This window comes from Centropristis striata, chromosome 19, assembly GCF_030273125.1.
Source record: "Centropristis striata isolate RG_2023a ecotype Rhode Island chromosome 19, C.striata_1.0, whole genome shotgun sequence".
In the NCBI taxonomy this organism is placed as follows: Eukaryota; Metazoa; Chordata; class Actinopteri; order Perciformes; family Serranidae; genus Centropristis; species Centropristis striata.
The window spans coordinates 20,003,721-20,021,597 of NC_081535.1; the positions used below are offsets into that span (position 1 = coordinate 20,003,721).

Consider the following 17,877-nt stretch of genomic DNA (forward strand, 5'->3'; position numbering starts at 1 on the left):
CAGTGAAAATTAGCTTATGATTGCACAACGAGCAGTTGAGGCCCAAAACTTAACTTTCAGATCTTCTTAGTAGGTATTTGGTTCCTGAGTGTCTGGCTTGTATACATTTATTCTCAAACCCTGACCAATGTATTCCTCTTCATCCCTCTTTCAGGAGAACCCGTACCTGTGCAGTGACGAGTGTGACGCCTCTAACCCAGACTTGGCCCACCCTCCTCAGCTGATGCAGGACAAAGAACGCAATGGTTTAATCACGTATTGGCAGACAGTTACATGGAGACGCCACCCAGAACCCCTCCTGGCTAACATCACCATGTCCTGGAACAAGAGTCTAGAGCTCACAGACGACATCCAGATCACCTTTGAGTACGGCCGTCCTACTATCATGGTACTGGATAAGTCCATGGACCACGGACGCTCCTGGCAGCCCTACCAGTTCTTCGCCGACGACTGCACAGACGCATTCAACATGCAACCCAAACGTGTGCGTGACCTCTCGCCTGCAAACATCACGCGGGTCATCTGCACCGAGCAGTACTCGCGCTGGGTCGGCTCCAAAAACGAAAAGAATGTGAAGTTCGAGGTGCGGGCACGATTTGCTGTGTTTGCGGGAGCGCGGCTACAGAACATGGACAGCCTGTACACTCGCATGGAAAGTATGAAGGGATTGAGGGACTTCTTCACCTTCACCAACCTTAGGATGAGGCTTCTCAGGCCCGCCCTCGGAGGCACCTATGTCCAGAGGGACAACCTGCTCAAGTACTTCTATGCCATCTCCAACATCGAGGTACCTGCCAGGTGAGGGTCAATGTTTGCACATGTTCACTCCTTTTAACATAAAAGCAGAATTCACTTGGAGCAAAATGGAACACTACAAAATAATCTAACTCTAGATCATTTTCTAGCATAAAAAAATACTAAAATAGGGAAAAACCAAATTAGTCAGTAAAATGATAATGTTGCTGCAGCTTTAAAGGTTTGGCAACCAAAGACAGCCTGTGGGAATGTTCGACTGGTTCAGAAATTTAGGACTAAATACGACTGCTGCTGCAACCCACGTCTACAAACCAATCCATCCAAGTACAACATGAAATGATGCAGAATACACTGGCTGACAAAGCGATATGTAGGCGGCCATTTTTGTAGCACTATGATTCTCAGACATGAGTCGAAATTATATCATAGTCTGACAAAGATTGCAAACAAGATTTTATTAGACTCATTTCATGCAAACATGCACAAAGTGTCAGGAACATAAAATGTTCCCCACCTTATTCTGGTGCAAAAGTAGGAGGAATTTCACAGTGACTATGTATTCTACAGTAAGTAGATTTTATAGAAACTGTTTACAGATTAAAGATTCCAAAAATACAGAAATCTTTCATAACTTTTAGGGCCACAAACAAAATTCCATCAAGCTTCATTGTATCGGGGTACAACAGGGGACAAACTCCAGGTCTGACAAGTTAAGCCAATGCAGAAGTGCCTTGAACCTGCATTCTTTCTAACAGCCAGCAGGGGGCAACTGCTTTGCTTGCAAAAAGAAGTCAGATTGTATAGAATTCTATGAAAACATGACCCAACTTCACTTCAAGTCTTCTTCAATACAGCATTAAGTTCGCTTTGTAAATGATGGTCCTATTTAGAGTAAAATACAGGATAAAGCAGGTTAGTGTTGCCAATCTGCTGACTATTTCTACAAAGCAACAAATGACACATTTTGTGACTTATTTAGACAATCAAGGAAAAGCGAGAGATATACTAGACTACTGTAATTCACTCCCACGCTTGCTATTTAGGGAAATCATAGCCCATGGCCAGTACTAACAACATGAGGTCTCTTCATCCCCTCCTGCATGTGAGCAAGCAGGCAGTCAGCTGACACTTTTTCCACACTTTTAAAGACAAGGTGGTGATGTCATCAATATGCTAGAAGGTGCATAACATCATCTTGAAAATTTAGCAATGTTTGCTTTAGGGCAAATGGACCTGCATTTATATAGCACTTTTCTAGTTTGCTTTGCGACCACTCAAATCGTTTTACACTACAGACTGCACTCATTCACCAATTCATTCTGGTGGCAGAGGGTACCCTACCCCCTAAATGGTCCCACCAGTGGGAATTCATTCACACACCGATGAACGCAGCATCGGGAGCAATTTGGGGTTCAGTATCTTGCCCAAGGACACTTCGACACATAGGTCGATCGAACCACCAAGCTTCCGATCATTCGACAATCGCTCTACCAACCGAGCCACAGCCGCCTGCGTGGCTATCGCAATTGACAAGTCACTAAGACGGTGCCATTTGTGTTTTATTTTAGAACTTTGACATCATTACAGTTATCTGCAACAATTTTGTTGCCCAAAAGGTCTTGATTTCAGTTGAACCAAACGACACTGGTCATTTTGAATCGCATCTTGCTGTTGAAGCTAGCTAGCTAGTGCTAGCATTAGCTGACAACTTTGGGCCCTCATCAAAGTCCACTACTTTTATACTGTCTTTTGGGTAGCATCAGAAATGTAACATATAAAAACATGACCAGATAAAGTTTAAACTACCTAGTACAGTACTACAGTAGGAGTAAGAGAAAAACCTGTCTTTTCACTGATTGGATGAACTGAACCTTTTTACATCTCCTATAAACTAGCCTAATTACAAATAAAGATAAAATACTGACTGTCTGAACTGAATGTCTTTTCAAATTGACAAACAGTATTCATGTGTATCTGCTGCAACAACACCAGCTAAAACAGATCAATAACAAAAGATTATTTAACAGCCCGCATTTTATTCATAAAGCACCCAGCATACTGTTGAATGTCTTTTCTCAAACATGACATGTAAAGGAAAACCACCTGGTGAAGAATAAACCCACTATTGTGACACTCACACACAGCCTCTGTGATCTGCGGGCGTTTAAAATGACCCTATCTCTCTCAACATGAATCCTGGTCTGCCTGTCACCGGCCTGTGAGGACAATGATTAATGACAGAAACATACGGCCTCGGTGGTCTAACGTAAACCGCCATCCACATTCTGCCAGCGGAGCTGGGAACCCTTACATGGCAACTTTGTGACAGTGAAGGATGCTCAGGGCCGTCACGCGCCTGCTTAGCATCAACAAGCCATCTCTCCTACCTTTCAGAATTATCATTCCAATCAATACTGGAGGCTGACATTTGAATGGTATTTAACATCCGTGTTGGGATGGCCTGCAACCGGAGGAAGGAGGCGTGAATTTGTGTGTGTGTCGGTGTGAGTGTCTGTGATGGGGATGGTGGGGGAGAAGGGGAAAGTGAAAATGAGCGACTGTTTCAAAGGGGCGTTGGCCGATGTGGGCGTTTTGTGTGTGTATGTATGTGTGGATTCGAGGTATGGGGGTTGTTTGATGAAGTCCTGAGTGGATGCTGACACAGCACACACACATGCACACACACATAAACAGCCCTCTGGCACTGTGGAAAGGGCCTGCAGGTATTGATCACAGCCACTTTTCAGGCTCAGCACAGAATCAGAGAGAGAGGGAGAGCTCAGCCCAATACCCTGGGGGCGAAACAGTCCATCACTGCGCCAGAACCTCCACCACAACAGCAAATTTAATAATCAGCCATGCTTGTTTTGAAATATTTGTGCTTATTTCTTTATTTAGTAGTCCACAAGTGCACCACATCTAAGAATTTATCCTCTGTCTCGGGTTCCCTGCTGTGCCGCTTTGCTCAAAACACCCCCCGACACCGTAAGCTCTCAAAAAATTTCTCTTCATATTCAAACTTACAGAAAACTTTAATTCCTCCCCTCACCCAGTGAGCAGAGCTGACGTGCCGGTGGCAGCTGGAGATAGTGTCAGTATGTGCTGGATCTGGTAACAAGAGGACCCAAATTTAGCCCTGTGGAGATGACTGAGGCCAGTCCGTCTTCCGCCCCCGGCCACCCACACCTCCCGTAACATAATCACTAATCAATAAGTTATTCTGGGCAGCCAGCAGGAGTATTAGGTGATAGTGGTGGGGGGTCTTCAACAGTACAGTACAATCAAGAGTGTCTGATGCTTACGGCTGGGAAATTGATTTTGGGGAGCGAGACGATTAGTCAATGTTCCCTGGACAAAAGGCTAAGCTATTTCATCTCATCTCATCTGGCCTTAGTAACATATTGGGATTTCCAATGCTTAAAATTTGAATAATGAATATTCCACTTCGCTGGTGCTCCGGCGGGGACGGTGCACTGAAATGGGTTTTATATGATCAAGACCGAATGGCAGTGTACCGCAGGTCGCCACCGTAATGAGATATGCTGGTGTTATCGATGGAGAGAGGGTTGTAGTCACTTCCTGGCCGTATTGCATGTCCCCAAGCCTCTATCTGTGGCTCTCTGGCTGAACCCAGTTAAAAGTAATTATTATTAGTTAACTCTTCTTAATGACCTGGGTTGAGCCTGGACAGAGACAGCAAAACAAGCCCTTTTTCCCCCCACCACCCAAGATATTACCTCTATGGGACGTGTCTTTTTTATCTGACGCTGCATTGTCATAGTGACTGGTCGGGCTCTAAAGAGCTGGCGCAGGTATGCGGGAAGCCAGGTACTCAGGGCTAAATAGTGCTGCCTTATCAATAAATACGTAACCTGATAGGCCATTAAGTGCAAATGCAGGGTTTGATAGGAGGAAGGTTGTAAATTTAGATTTGTGGACGCTATGAAAACACTCAGCAAACTGGATCTTGAGCAAGATGTGAGAGGGCGTTTAGGGTAGAGGGCAGCCAGAGGTGGAGCGGGGATTTCGTAGAGTGGAGAAGGTCAGAAAGAGGGAAAGGAGGCAAAGTCAAATTGGATAGAGTCAATAGAATAATATTATATGATTCAGCCTCAGTCACTTGTGTTGCAAAGTTCTCCCAAGGTTAACTGTAATGAGCTACAGTACTGACTACAATATAAACTCTAAGCCAAGGTGTTTTGGGTTTTGAAAGCCTCGGGCTTCATGCTCATTTTACAGGCTATATTCAACCCTTAGATGTGGCCATTTCCATATCACTGATGGGCCATGTGAAAGCTATCTCCAACCATCAAAGATAGAGTAGCAAAGCCTCAGCTCTATCATCATTTACATCAGTGAAATCATATTCACCGGGAAGCTTTACTCATAAGCGGAGCTCTCAAATTCCCTCTCATTCATTGGACCATTCCTGCTCCCTCTGACCCATCCGTCAGCCGCCCTGCTGTACTGTACTGTGGACTATAGGCCAGCCTGTAGTCTGCATTATGGATTAGACATGGGGTCATGGATTGGACCTTTTTAATGAAATAAGCAGCAGGTCGTACGCTAGGTCTGTATAATGGAATAAAGGAAAGGCTGTAAGCTCAGGAAGAGCCAACTAAATGGATTAGGGCCAAGACGGGGAGAAGGAGATGGAGCAGAATGAGGGGGAAGACGAAGTCTGCATCGTTTTTCTCTCCTGGCTGGTAATCGCTGCAGCATCAGGTCTTCTTCTCCCCCGACTCCTCAATTTGATTTGATTGGTTGACGGGGACAGAATGACATTTAAGAGAAGTCATGTATGCAGTCAGAGTGTCTCTTACTCCCCGACGTCAGTTGGCTGAGCAAGCAAACGTTCAGCCCTACACATTACAGCACTGTTGTGTTAGTTGTCACCACCATTGATCATTTTAGCAATGAAATTCACATTTTGACATATAATTGTGCACACAGAGTTGATATTATATTAAATCCTTAAACAATATTAAATTAGGCAATCAATATCTTTCAAATATAATTGCAAGTATTGTTGTTGTTGTTGTTTTTTTGAAGAATGGCCTTTTCTAATTGGCCTCTGCCCACTAATAAGCAAGTGGTAAAGAAAGAAGGAAATTTTGTTTTCTGGCCAAGCTAAAAAAAGAAGAAGACAAAGACCAGACGAGCAGAAATGTTGTTTGGCCATGATAGATTAATTGCCAAGCAAAGAAGAATGAATTAATTTGATAATAGTAATACCATTTTTCTGATTGTGGTCAAGTTTCTTGAGAAATAACGTACAATTTTTTTACAAAATGTAACAAGATTAAGTTTCTACAGATACGCTAGCAGCTCTGGACAGGCTATATACTGTATGTACAGTGGATCATTTAGCTAAATGCTAACATGTTTATGGCGATGCTAACATGCTCACATTTAGCATGTATGATGTTTACCATGTTCACCATCTTAGCCTAGCATGTTAGCATGCTAAAAATATTTTATTTCCACTAAATACAAAATGCGCCTGAGGTTAATGGGAATGTGATTGGACAAATGTGAGTTTTTTAGAGGAAATGTTAAGTGATCAAAGTTGTCACATTTCATCCTAAGAGGAACATGAATTTCTGTATCAAATTGCACGACAATCATCCAACAAACTGCTGAGAAATTTCACAGTGAACCAAGTTTGTGCCAATCCACTGAGTAGATATTCCAGTTTGGACCAAAGTGGTGGACTGAACAACTAACAGACTAACTGACAGACCAACATTGCCTCCACTACAGCTGCTAGCCTGGCTAAAAATGTGAAAATAGTATTACTAATATTAAAAAGCTACTGCTGCTACGGCCAGTACAAAACAATACAGTGATTTGGTTCTGTGGGCTTTAACATCCAATTACGGTTGATAGGCTCAGTCTTGTCTAAAGGCCTCATCTTTTATCAACAACTAATTATTTTCCAGTAGTGAAAATTAGCAAAGAGCAGACCTGCCAGAAAACAGGCCGTATAAATGCTAATGATATTCAGAGTGTTTTTACATGGTCATGTTGTTTCATGCCTGCTTGACTCATTTATCCGTCGTGTGCCTGTGTTTCTCTCAGTGCCATCCTGCCCCCCCGCTGACTGAGCTAATGTGCTGAGAGCTTTAAGCTCTCCATCTCCTCACAGACTGGAACAGACGGGCACAGAAAACTTTACTGGTGTTTCGAAACATGTTGCAGAAAGCAGAGTCAAAGCACTTCTTATGACTTCTGTCATTTTTATGTAGGTGTTCTTATTTTTCTGTTTGTGGTGACAGCCGGAGCAGCAGAAGTGCTTTGTAAAATAAAATTAAAAAAAACAAACAGAACTTGCAAACTCTAGTCCTGAATATTATCAAAATAATTTCTGCATTTATCAATAAGAAAGAAAAACTTTTCAAAAGGTAATTTGTAAAAGTATTTTCTTTTGAAAGAACAGGAGTAAAAGAATGTAAGAAAATATTTCAGTATGTCTCGGGAATCGTTCAGTTGAGTCAAAGTTTAATATTTTAATATATTTGGTGTGATTTTTAGGTCCCATTTGCATCTGGTGTGAACACGTTGTCATATATACATATTTTACACCTGGTATAAATAAGACATCTCATTATTTCAGTTCTGGCCACATTGTGATCATATTTCAATATGCAAATTACTGAAGTGGAGCTGGCGGACTTGTAGACAAACATGGTGCGTCTCAGAACTATTTTGCTCATTTTCAGGATCATACTTGTATTTTAGGTTTCTACTAGAACATGTTAACATGCTTTAATATTTAGAAGACACGTTATTTTTTTTATCTTACTGTGTGTCTGAATATACCTTTCTTCACCCTATTTCTCAAAATGTTTTAGTGTCTGTCTCTTTAAGCCCCCCTCCCAAAAACAACAGTTTTATTGTAGCTGGGCAATGACTGTCACAGCAGTGTAGATGCATTTTCTACCTACAAACAGTATATTTGTGACATGATAATCTTATAGACCTGATGGCTCATTTAAAGATACAGGTTCTAGATACGGGCTGTGTGCATTTCTTTGTATATTGAGCGTTTTGACTTGCACGGTAATTATATTGCATCTAGTCTGGCTTTATAATCAAAAAAAGACTTGGAAATCTCACTTTTACAATACAGGATCTTTAAGTGATCTCTTTGGGCCACAAATGCCCAATACACATCCATCATCAGATTCTCTTTTTCATTACACAGCTCAAGTGTGTTTTGTGGCTTGTTTGCAAGCACTGTGACTATGTAGAAATCAGATCATATAATCTGAGAACTGATATTTGATTTTGAAAATATGACATCTAGGCAACCAGAAGACTAAAAGATCAGGTCCCATACCTTTGCATAAACACCAGGTATTAGCAACATTCACATGATCTCGATTCTGTCAGTAGGCCATTGTGATCGGATATAATTATGCAAATTGAGATGTGATCAGGCCGATGTGTTCTCTATAAATTTACACTGTAAAATTAACATGCTCCTCCCCCTATGCAGATAGGATGTTCAGATACAGATGTTAACAGTAAAAGGACAACATGTGCTTGGCCATGTCGAGCAACATATAGATCAGGATTATTATTCCCATTTAAAACTTAAACCCAAAGCTTCCAAATAATTATATTTACTGCAAGCAAATGTTTAAAAATGATTAAAATAGAAATTTCACTAAATAAGTAAATGTTTAGGAAAAAATATTTTACCTCTCAATATTAAACATGAAAAGTTCCTCATCAGTTAAAACAGCGGTTCTCAAACTGGGGGTGGAAACCCATCAAAGAATCGTAAAACTAAATTTGAATGGTCAAGATTATTGGAGAGGAACTTTCCTATTTTTACACATAGACAAGATAATTTCCAGAGCCGTAACATCCTGTCACTGAGTGCAACAAGTGTTCAGTGTTTTGTGTCTGATAAGCCTTTAAACGCATTAATCTGTTACTCCAGCTGGACTTCATGGATTACGCCCCCACAAACGCCGCTTCCTGTATTTTCAACTTGGCCTTTTTTTTCCCCCTCCGCCATCAGTCGGAGCTGGGTATGATGTCACATCTGAGGTGACCGCGTTTCACTACAAGGCAGAAAACCATGATTCACTGGATGGTGAATACGAGTTGATAATAATACACTACAGAGAATTTTGCTGCTTTGCGGCAGCATGTTCACAGATAGGAGTTGGACAGTACTGCGTGTACAACTTATTTAATGACACAGATAAGACAAAAATGATATACGCGAATAAAGCGTATATTTCTACAGCTTTCACTCCTGTTGATGCGAGTAGCAGCAATCTTGAATTTTGTGGTCGGGATTTGGGTGTTAGTCCGGCTTTCTGAGTCAAAAATCCGACTTCAGGGGACGTTCCAGTTGAAATTTCCAACTAGGAACCTTGGAAATTCTGACAATCCAATTCAAATGGAATGCAGTACAAATTAAGTTGCATTGTGGGTAATGTAGGCACCGGGTTGATAGGGTAGAAGAACGTGTACAATTGAAAAGACTGTTGCATCAATTTGGCTACTTTTTCTAAATAACTGTAAAGCCAAGTACTCTATTAACAAATCTGTGAAAAAGAAAACAACACCATTAGAAATATAAAGCCCAACAAACTACAAAAAAAATTACATTTAAATTGTCGCAGCAACGTATTCATTTAAACTTGAGAAATGAGAAACTTTCAGTAACCCTGATCTGTACTTGTGCAGTCACGCTGCCTGCTGAAGGATGGACTAATTAGACTCTGAAAGAATTTACTGTTGCGCTGGAAGCATGAATGAGGATGACAGCACAGATAGTGAAGAATCTCTGTGGCCTCGAGGCTTGTCCATCATCTCCACCGGAGAACAAGGAAGAACAGATGCTTCTCCTCTGCTCCCCTTTTTTTTTTGGGAGCCTCCAGTCGTTCTGTGTCTTGGTTATCCACGTCGGGTGACTTTGACTTTGGAGACTGTCACCACTATGTTTGAATTACACCAAAGTTTTCTTTTGTGTCCTTTGCTGAGTGAAGGTGAGAGGATGGTAGGTATAAGCCTGGATCAGGGGGAGAGGGAGCGAAAGAAAAGAGGGAGGCAGATGATGGATTAACTCCTAGTTTCATGGGACTAGCTGGGGTGTGTGATTTTGTGATGAATGATGTGAGGTGTGTTGCTCTGTAAATATTATTCTGCGGTTCACACTGCCACCACAGAGCAGAGAAACGTATCCTACGCGTTTTCCACATTTCGGTTGAAAACTTCTCCATCTATTCTGTTTCATGAGAAAACCTCTTTGCACTTGAACGCTGCCACCTTCTCCCTCATGAATGAAATATAGGATCCATGCTTGATGTGTGATGAGCTGTGTGTTTTCACCGAAGACAGGAAACCTTCATGCATGGATCCTCCCACCGCGTTCAGGCTCCTCCCCTCCGAGCTCCTCTTCTTCCGAGGCAGCCTCGGCTGAAACAGATCACTTTTTAAATCATTCATGAGCACTCCCCGGAAAAGAAAGGCATGCAGAAAGCTGAGGGACCGCAATGAAGAATGTGTCATTGTTCCTCTCATATGCGATGATTTATGACACAATGGTTGTAACTGATTTGATAATCACAGTTTATTTCCCCTCAGAAGGGGAAGAAAGTTAAAGTCAGCGATTTCGCCTGTTTTCCTTTCATTCCCCGTCTTTTGTTTCACAGATGAGCATCTCTTTTTTCATCCCCTCCCTCTTCAATAGATTTTCCTTTTCTTCTTCCACCTTCCCGCCCCTCCTCTTACTCATCCCATAAATATCCTTTTAAATTCACAAATACAATGAAGAATGCTCCCCACCAGCGCCTGCACTGTGCCTTACCCAGCATCTGGTGAGAGGGGAATCTCTTGATACCGCAAGCGTGCTTTAAAGCTGAAAAGCATGCTGGGAATTGTAAGTGGGAGAACATGAGGTAGAGGGAGGGTGTCCTTGGAAAGATGGTTTGTTCTCACTCAGCCACATTAATTAGCATAGCATTATTACAGGCATGGCGTGTTCAAAAACACACGGCGTCTTTACTGTCGCCGTCATTACCAAGCATGTGGACGGGCACGGATAAACAACTCATCAGTGCGAGGGACAGAAAGTGGGCCCATGTGTTTGTCAATGAGAAACACAGCGGCTCATACTGTGATCACTCACTTTTTTGATGTCAGAGACTTTCACTTTTATTTTTTCACAGTGTTGTCCCATCACGGGCCGTGGAGGGACGAGAGTCTGCAAGTTTTCACTGCAGCTAAACGAGACAGCAGGTGATGTCAGGGTAAACGTTGTTTAGTCTGGAAACACTGGAGACAAAATCCCTGTGACTACATAATGAGTTAGGAAGAAAACGAGTGGAAAACATCTTCACAGCACCATATAGTTGATAATTATGACTTGAGGACAGATTGGAATATACTGGTACTGTAACTGAGAAAACAATCTCAACTCCAGGTCCAACCACTTGCTTGTTCTGGAGCTTTCGATCGTATCACAAGGTCTTCAATAGGGGGTTTGCTCAATTGTCATTGAACATCTCATGAGTGCTGTTGTAAAGGGTGAGCGTAATCTACTTCATGTGCTGCTGAAGACTAAAGCTCTTTATGATAGTTTGATATTCATATCAAACACATATCACCTTGCATTATTTGCACGAGTTTGACCGTGGGGTCATTATTTGCGTTCTTGCAAGAGGCATGCCAGTGAAGATACCAACAATGCTTTTTTCCACCATGTATTTCAGTCAACAATGGCTTGAAATAACCACTACTGCTGTGGGATTCAGTGTAACAGATTTAAACGGTCCACAACAGAATCTAGTTGGCAGGAAACTGAAAAAGCTAACACTTAAATTTGCTAAAAACTTTATGAAATGATACTTAACTACAATCCTCAAAAGACTGGGTGAGACTACTTCTGCTTTGTGTTTGATTTATAACTGAAACGATTAGTCAATTAATTAGTGGATCGACAACTAATGAGGATTTCTCACCTCATTTAAACATTTTATTGACCCAACGACTCATGGATGATCCAAGAAAATAATTACCAGGCACATAGATTTTCTTAAAAATATTTTGTACAAGAAAGAATAGCAGTTTTGTTTTACCACAATACTATTTTTTTTTATATTAAATTATTTTTAAACATAAAATGTATCAAAATTGCAGATTCTAATATGCAGAAAAGTTTTGACCAATAAGAAGCAATCATGTTTTGATTATCAAATGTTATTTATCTGAGCAAAAATCTCTTCAACTGTAAGAAAATCTGATTTGATCGTCATTTCTTAACCTTTTTAAACATTTTCTAATCCAAATGACTCATTGATGTATTAAGGAAATAATTACCAGCCAGATGTGTAGTTAATGACAATAATCAGTTGTAGTTGCAGCCCTGGTTTCATTTTCAATCAATGTGACGCTGCATCCCATTTAGTCATTCGTATTTATATCATAAAAAGTCACCAAAGTTCCTAAAACTAGAAATGATGTGCAGACTAAAGGCGGATGTTTGCAGTGTTTGGATAAGCTCTGCTCTTGGCTCTTAATGGCACACGCTTAAAGACCTGAGCTTCATGACTTCTGCCAAGAAGGTCATGTGTTCGGTTCAGGTTTGTTTGTTTGTCAGCAGGATTACGTAATAACTACCGGCCTGATTTTTATAGAACTTAGTGGACGGATGTAGCATGGGTCAAGGAAGAGACCATTAAATGTGGGAGCGGATGTGAATCACAGGGAAGATACAGTAAATATTTTCTTTTACTTTCATGATAATGGGCATGGCCGTGGCAGAGGTGTGCACTCTCTGAGTGCTCTTCTAGTTAGCCATCAGTTTATTTGCAGGCCACTAAGCACATTCACAAAAACATTAAGTCCTTCAATAACTACTGCTTCACATTAAATCTGCACAAACTAGAGGTCAATACATTAATTACTAAAAAAAAAAAAAAAAATGCTGGACTTCTGCTAGTACGGAAATGGAAATAATTTCTAAACCATTTCACAAGTAATTAATTTATATAGAGATAATTAAGCAAAATATCATAATTACTGTATAAGTGAAGCAGTTTCTGCTGCAGCTCAGAGCTCCAGTAAACACTGTCCTCTCTTTTTTTTTTTCACAAAGAGCCCCAAGTTTAAGTCCTCGTACTAATTGTCTTGCTAACTGCACTGACTGCTGTGTTTTGAAGCTCTCCTTCCCTCCTTCTCCTCCTCTCTTCCTCTTTCCTCACCTCCTCTCCTCCTCTGGCCCGCGGCTCGGCGACTCTCTTCTCTCGATGACTAATGATGTTCTTTCAGTCTCAAGGTTTTAGCGGGATAATTATATTAACCCCTGTCCTCTGGCTGATCCCAGCTCAGCTTCTCGTCCCCAGGCAGCCTCCCCTCCACGCTCTCACCGGAATTAGGCACTAATACACACACACGCACACACAAAGGGTTGTAAAGGATACATATTACAGTTGTATATATGTATTAGCTTGTGTATATATCTGCAGGTGCAAGAGGAAGTTTTGGTGACTTTTTGAAGACTTTTTGCAAATGGGTTTATCATTTAAAAGAGCGCACATGCAGCTGGGAAAAAGTGAGAAAATAGTAAAGTAATTATGGAAAAATTAGGTGAAGATGGGTGAAGGCCTGGGGGTACGGGTTTGTGTGTTGCTGTGCTAATTTATAATAACGTGCCTTCACACATCACAGGTTCAAAAGTGCCTCTCTAAAGTTCACGAGACGGGCATATTGTGTTCATATTCAGTTCTCCGCTTCCAGAGTTTTTCATTCTGATACACACACACAACAGATCCTACAAAGATCCAAATCGGCCCCGGGGGTCCAAAGACTCTGTGGGGGACTGCACAACAGGAAGAACCTCCCACCAAACCCCCATGTCGTCCCAGCGTTTCTGTCTCTTCATCACTTTTTCAACTCCCTTTACTTCTCCTTCCTCGTTCGTATCTTAAATAAGAGGAGGATGTATAATAACGCCCCCTCCCCCTCCAACTCACGCCCAATTTACTCTCTCCCCAGGTGTAACTCTTTGCTGTAGTGTTCATTAAAACACATTCAGCAGCAGTGAGGACTCTGCAGGGAGGTTACACTCTAATATCCAGCACTGTTAGACGGAGATCTCAGGACAATCGGGGGGCCGGGCAGAGCGAGCTGAAACTCTCTTTAGTGGAAGAAGCCTTAAGATGCAGTGACATGACTGCTTCAGGAGGACTGGTGTCAGCCATTCTGCATCATTCATGCTGCATCATGCTGCATGAATATTACAATGCCGGCGTGCAGAGTCTTAAATTACCACCCGCCAAGTGCCAAATGCCAGTAAAATATGTCTTGTGTGGACGAATTAATAAGGGTCAGCCTCCACAGTGGTCAGTGAGTTTTGACAGTGCGTCTATTCATAGGTGATAACATTCAGCATATGTTATTTATGGGACAATAACTTTTTATTAGTGTCATGTAGAGACAAGCTGAGAAATTTAGGTTAAAGTTGCTGATGTAGGGCTTTAACACAGCATCTCATTTAAGTGTGTATACAAAGCTTGGACTGGATTTGTTTTGTTTTGCACAATAAAGAATGGCTGAATGTTAATACTGGAGTACTAATTTGTATTCAATGCATTTTAAACATTTTTTAACACAGAGTTAAACATAAAAATGTATTGAAATTGCAGATTCGAATATGCAGAAGATTTGACGAGTAAGAAGCAAATGCTCATTGATTAAAAAGGACAAAGTTCCCTAAAGAGACAAAAACAAGAAACGCTAATTTAGATGTTTTTCCTCCCACCAATAGCGGACCTTTATTAACCAATCATCAACCATTAACAGAAAAGCAGGTAACTGAGTCCCAGTTTACCAGTTTGGGAGTGTAAGGGCTTAGACATATAGTCAATGTTACGTCTCTGAACTTGTACTAGTTGCACAGCAAGATGTTGCATGCATCTTCATGCGGAAACATTCGGCTACGTCCCCAAGTCTCCACTGTAAGAGTGGCATCTGTGTCAGCAAGTTTAACCTGTCAGTCCTTATCGATATAATGCAACATACCTCTCTTAAGCTTAAACATAACTTGCTTTTGCTGAAAGGCAAGTTGCATTTTAAGCTCTACAGTAAAGGCACCTATGGTTGTACATTTCAGCCCAATTAGTTCTCAATTAGGCATAATTTATTATTTTAATAACAGTTAAAAAATTGAGCCAAACCAAGGTTTCAGTACTGGGATTAAAAAATGTCTGTAGGTGCAACCCTGATTCCCCAAAAGATGGAACGCTGTTTAAAACATGAATAAAACAGAATGCACCATTTGTTATTCCTTTTTGACAAATATTCAATTGAAAATGGTACAAAAAAGATATATTTATTGTCAAAACTGATAAATTTGTTTTAAAAAATACAGTTTCATGAATTTTATGCATTCTGTTTTTATTTATATTTTACATAGCATCTCAACTTTTTTTTAGAATTATAGAATTGGGGTTGTAGTTCATATATTAAGTCACACTCAAGAGAGGCACATAAATCGACATACTTAGTTGCAGCCAAGTCGATCTGCTTCGTAATATATTCAATAAAGGGAGCCTAAATCTTACCAAATTTACAGTACGAGTATTTCTCCAAATAAAGACCGGAAATAATATCACTAAGCTTCTTCTTAAAACAAGGGCTACATCTTCTGTTTAATTGAGCGAGAAAGTTATTTACAAATTGTGTCTTATCCTCAAACACAAAGTATCACTGGAAACCGCCGGGGCGACAGAATCCTTTGAAAGCTGCATATTAATTACCCCTGCAGTTTGAAAGGCCAGCAAAAACAGTACATTTTACACAGCTGGCATGTAACCCACACCTGAACTGTTCCAGTATATAACTCCCTCTCTCTCACTCACTCACACACACATACACACACTCGCGGTCCTCTGAGGTCTGGACTGGAGAACAGGATGTGCCCAGGCTCCATTATTTAGTTATTTGGTCCTGTGCATACACTACATATTTCTGAGAGCAGGTAGCTCAAAGTGGGCCTAACTCTGCCTGCTGCTCTTTACACGACCAAAACCAACCAATCAGAAAGAGGCTCTCAGGACCAGGCACGCACGCAACAGTCATTTACTGTATCCTGTGTAAATAATTTACTCGTACGCTTAGTCACACACAATATCTCTCTCTCTCCCTGTCTCTCTCTCGTCCATCCCTCTATCTAGTGCATCACAATTTAAAAGACACTCTTTTGAACTCAGATCAAACTGTGCTAATATAATGAATCAGCCCACACACACACCAGGGAGGTCACACACCCCCGTACACTGCATAGTAGACACACACACACACACACACACACACACTACAAACACACACAGGGTGTATATTGCAAAGACAATCAAGGTCATTCCTGTGCTTTGAATAATTTAAGATGTTTTCTCGCTGGACAATTTCACTCTCTATTTTTTTTTTTTTTTTCAAAAGCCAAAAAACTTCCACAGACCTCTCTACATTGAACATGTGTCAGGTGTGTGTGTGTGTGTGTGTGTGTGTGTGTGTGTGTGTGTGTGTGTGCGTGTATGTGTGTACCCTTTCGTTGCTTTAGATGCTTCAGTAGACAGTGTTTTCTCTGATTTTCTCTATGGAATATGCCCAATGCAGTTAAGAACTTTCATTAGAACTACTTTAGAGAGGATGAGGCAGCAGCTAAAAATATGTTTTACCACCAAAAGAAAGCTCAACTGAAAAACATTTAAAAATCAGTGTACAAGTATACACTATATTCAGAATATTGTCACCACTTTACCTTGCCGTCAGACAACCCTGTTTTATGTTTTTAACTCAAGCTGTTCTATGCTCTCATCAAACCACCAGACTCCTTTGAGAAAAACAGCAGTTTTCCCCTCACAGGATAAGGGAGGGGTTGGTCTACTACTGCTTCAATTTGTTGGGTTTATTTGCTTTATTGTGGGACTTTGGTGAATACAAACTAACAATTTAAAACACCAAAGTCACACAACAACACAAAAAACTAACCAATCGAGGCAGCAATAGACCAGAAACTGTAGTGTTCTGTAAGGTAAAAAATTTTGTCAATGGGGTCTGGTGGCTTTGACGAGAGCATAGATAACAGCTTAATTTCCCCCTGCGTAGGTAGTACACTGACTTTACTTATGTACCTCATACAACCCAACTTCCATAAATGTGAACTATCCCTTTATTTAATGGGAGAGTTGACGGAAACATAAATAAACTATTGCTGTTATGAAAAAGAGATGCGGTGTAATCCCTGCTCACCACATGATTGCAGGAGAGGTCAGTTATGGATTACCTGTTTAGAGAATGAGCGAGAGAAGGAGCACATGTGAGAAAAAGGATGGATGGTGGAGAAGGGGGGGGGGGAGGTGAGGTGGAGAGGAGAGGGAACGTTTGAAGAGACTCACGCTGCTCCCCTGCCACGGGAGGCTGCACTCGAGGAAAATCGATCCTCTCCCTTCAGAGAAAGAAATTTATGAAGCTGGAACATAAACGCAGTCATGTCCAATTAGCCGCTCTGAATTTACGAGGCAAGGCAAGGGAGGAAGTGGGAGGGGACGTGGTGATAAAGACTTCAGCAGAAGCCAATAAGGCGTGCTGCTGATCAATGATCCAAGCGTCATGCAACACCTACTCCACGCTTGGTTGCTTCCCACTGCGCTTGGGTTACACTGAGACAGAGGGCTCTGCTTTCCTGCAGAAAGCCAATCAGATCTGAATTTATGGATATACTTTAATACCAAAAAAGTTAAATTGCCTAGTTAAAAGTACATCTACTCCTTCTCCCTCATGGAAAAATCTATGATTATACAAATATTGTTCCATTCAAAAAGTCAAAATTGTCTCCTACTCGTGTGTGTGCACTGACTGTTTCAGGCTGCATACTGGACCATGGACAGCTAGTGGACTGTGAGCAGATATTTGCTGAATTTGCCAAAAAAAAAAAAAGGGTATTGGATTAGAATTGCTGATTGTACCTTTAAGTCAGGCAGAGAGAAACTTTCCCCTCTTTCAGCAGATGAAAGTGAAAACAGCCTTCTAGTTTCAAACTCTGCACATACATCATTCTGCACAGCGAAGGTCAAACATCCAAGAGAAGCAACAATA

At 41.1% G+C, this 17,877-nt stretch overlaps 1 protein-coding gene and 1 long non-coding RNA gene across 2 annotated transcripts in view; one reads left to right on the forward strand and one right to left on the reverse strand.

Annotated features, from left to right (window-relative positions):
* Positions 1-17,877, reverse strand: part of LOC131992287 (uncharacterized) — a 119,115-nt gene that overhangs the window by 44,812 nt on the left and 56,426 nt on the right. The gene's annotated exons all lie outside the window — the stretch shown is intronic.
* Positions 1-17,877, forward strand: part of ntng2b (netrin g2b) — a 78,348-nt gene that overhangs the window by 19,288 nt on the left and 41,183 nt on the right. Inside the window, 1 exon segment of the mRNA XM_059357809.1 lies at positions 155-798. Coding sequence (XP_059213792.1) covers positions 155-798 — 644 coding nt within the window.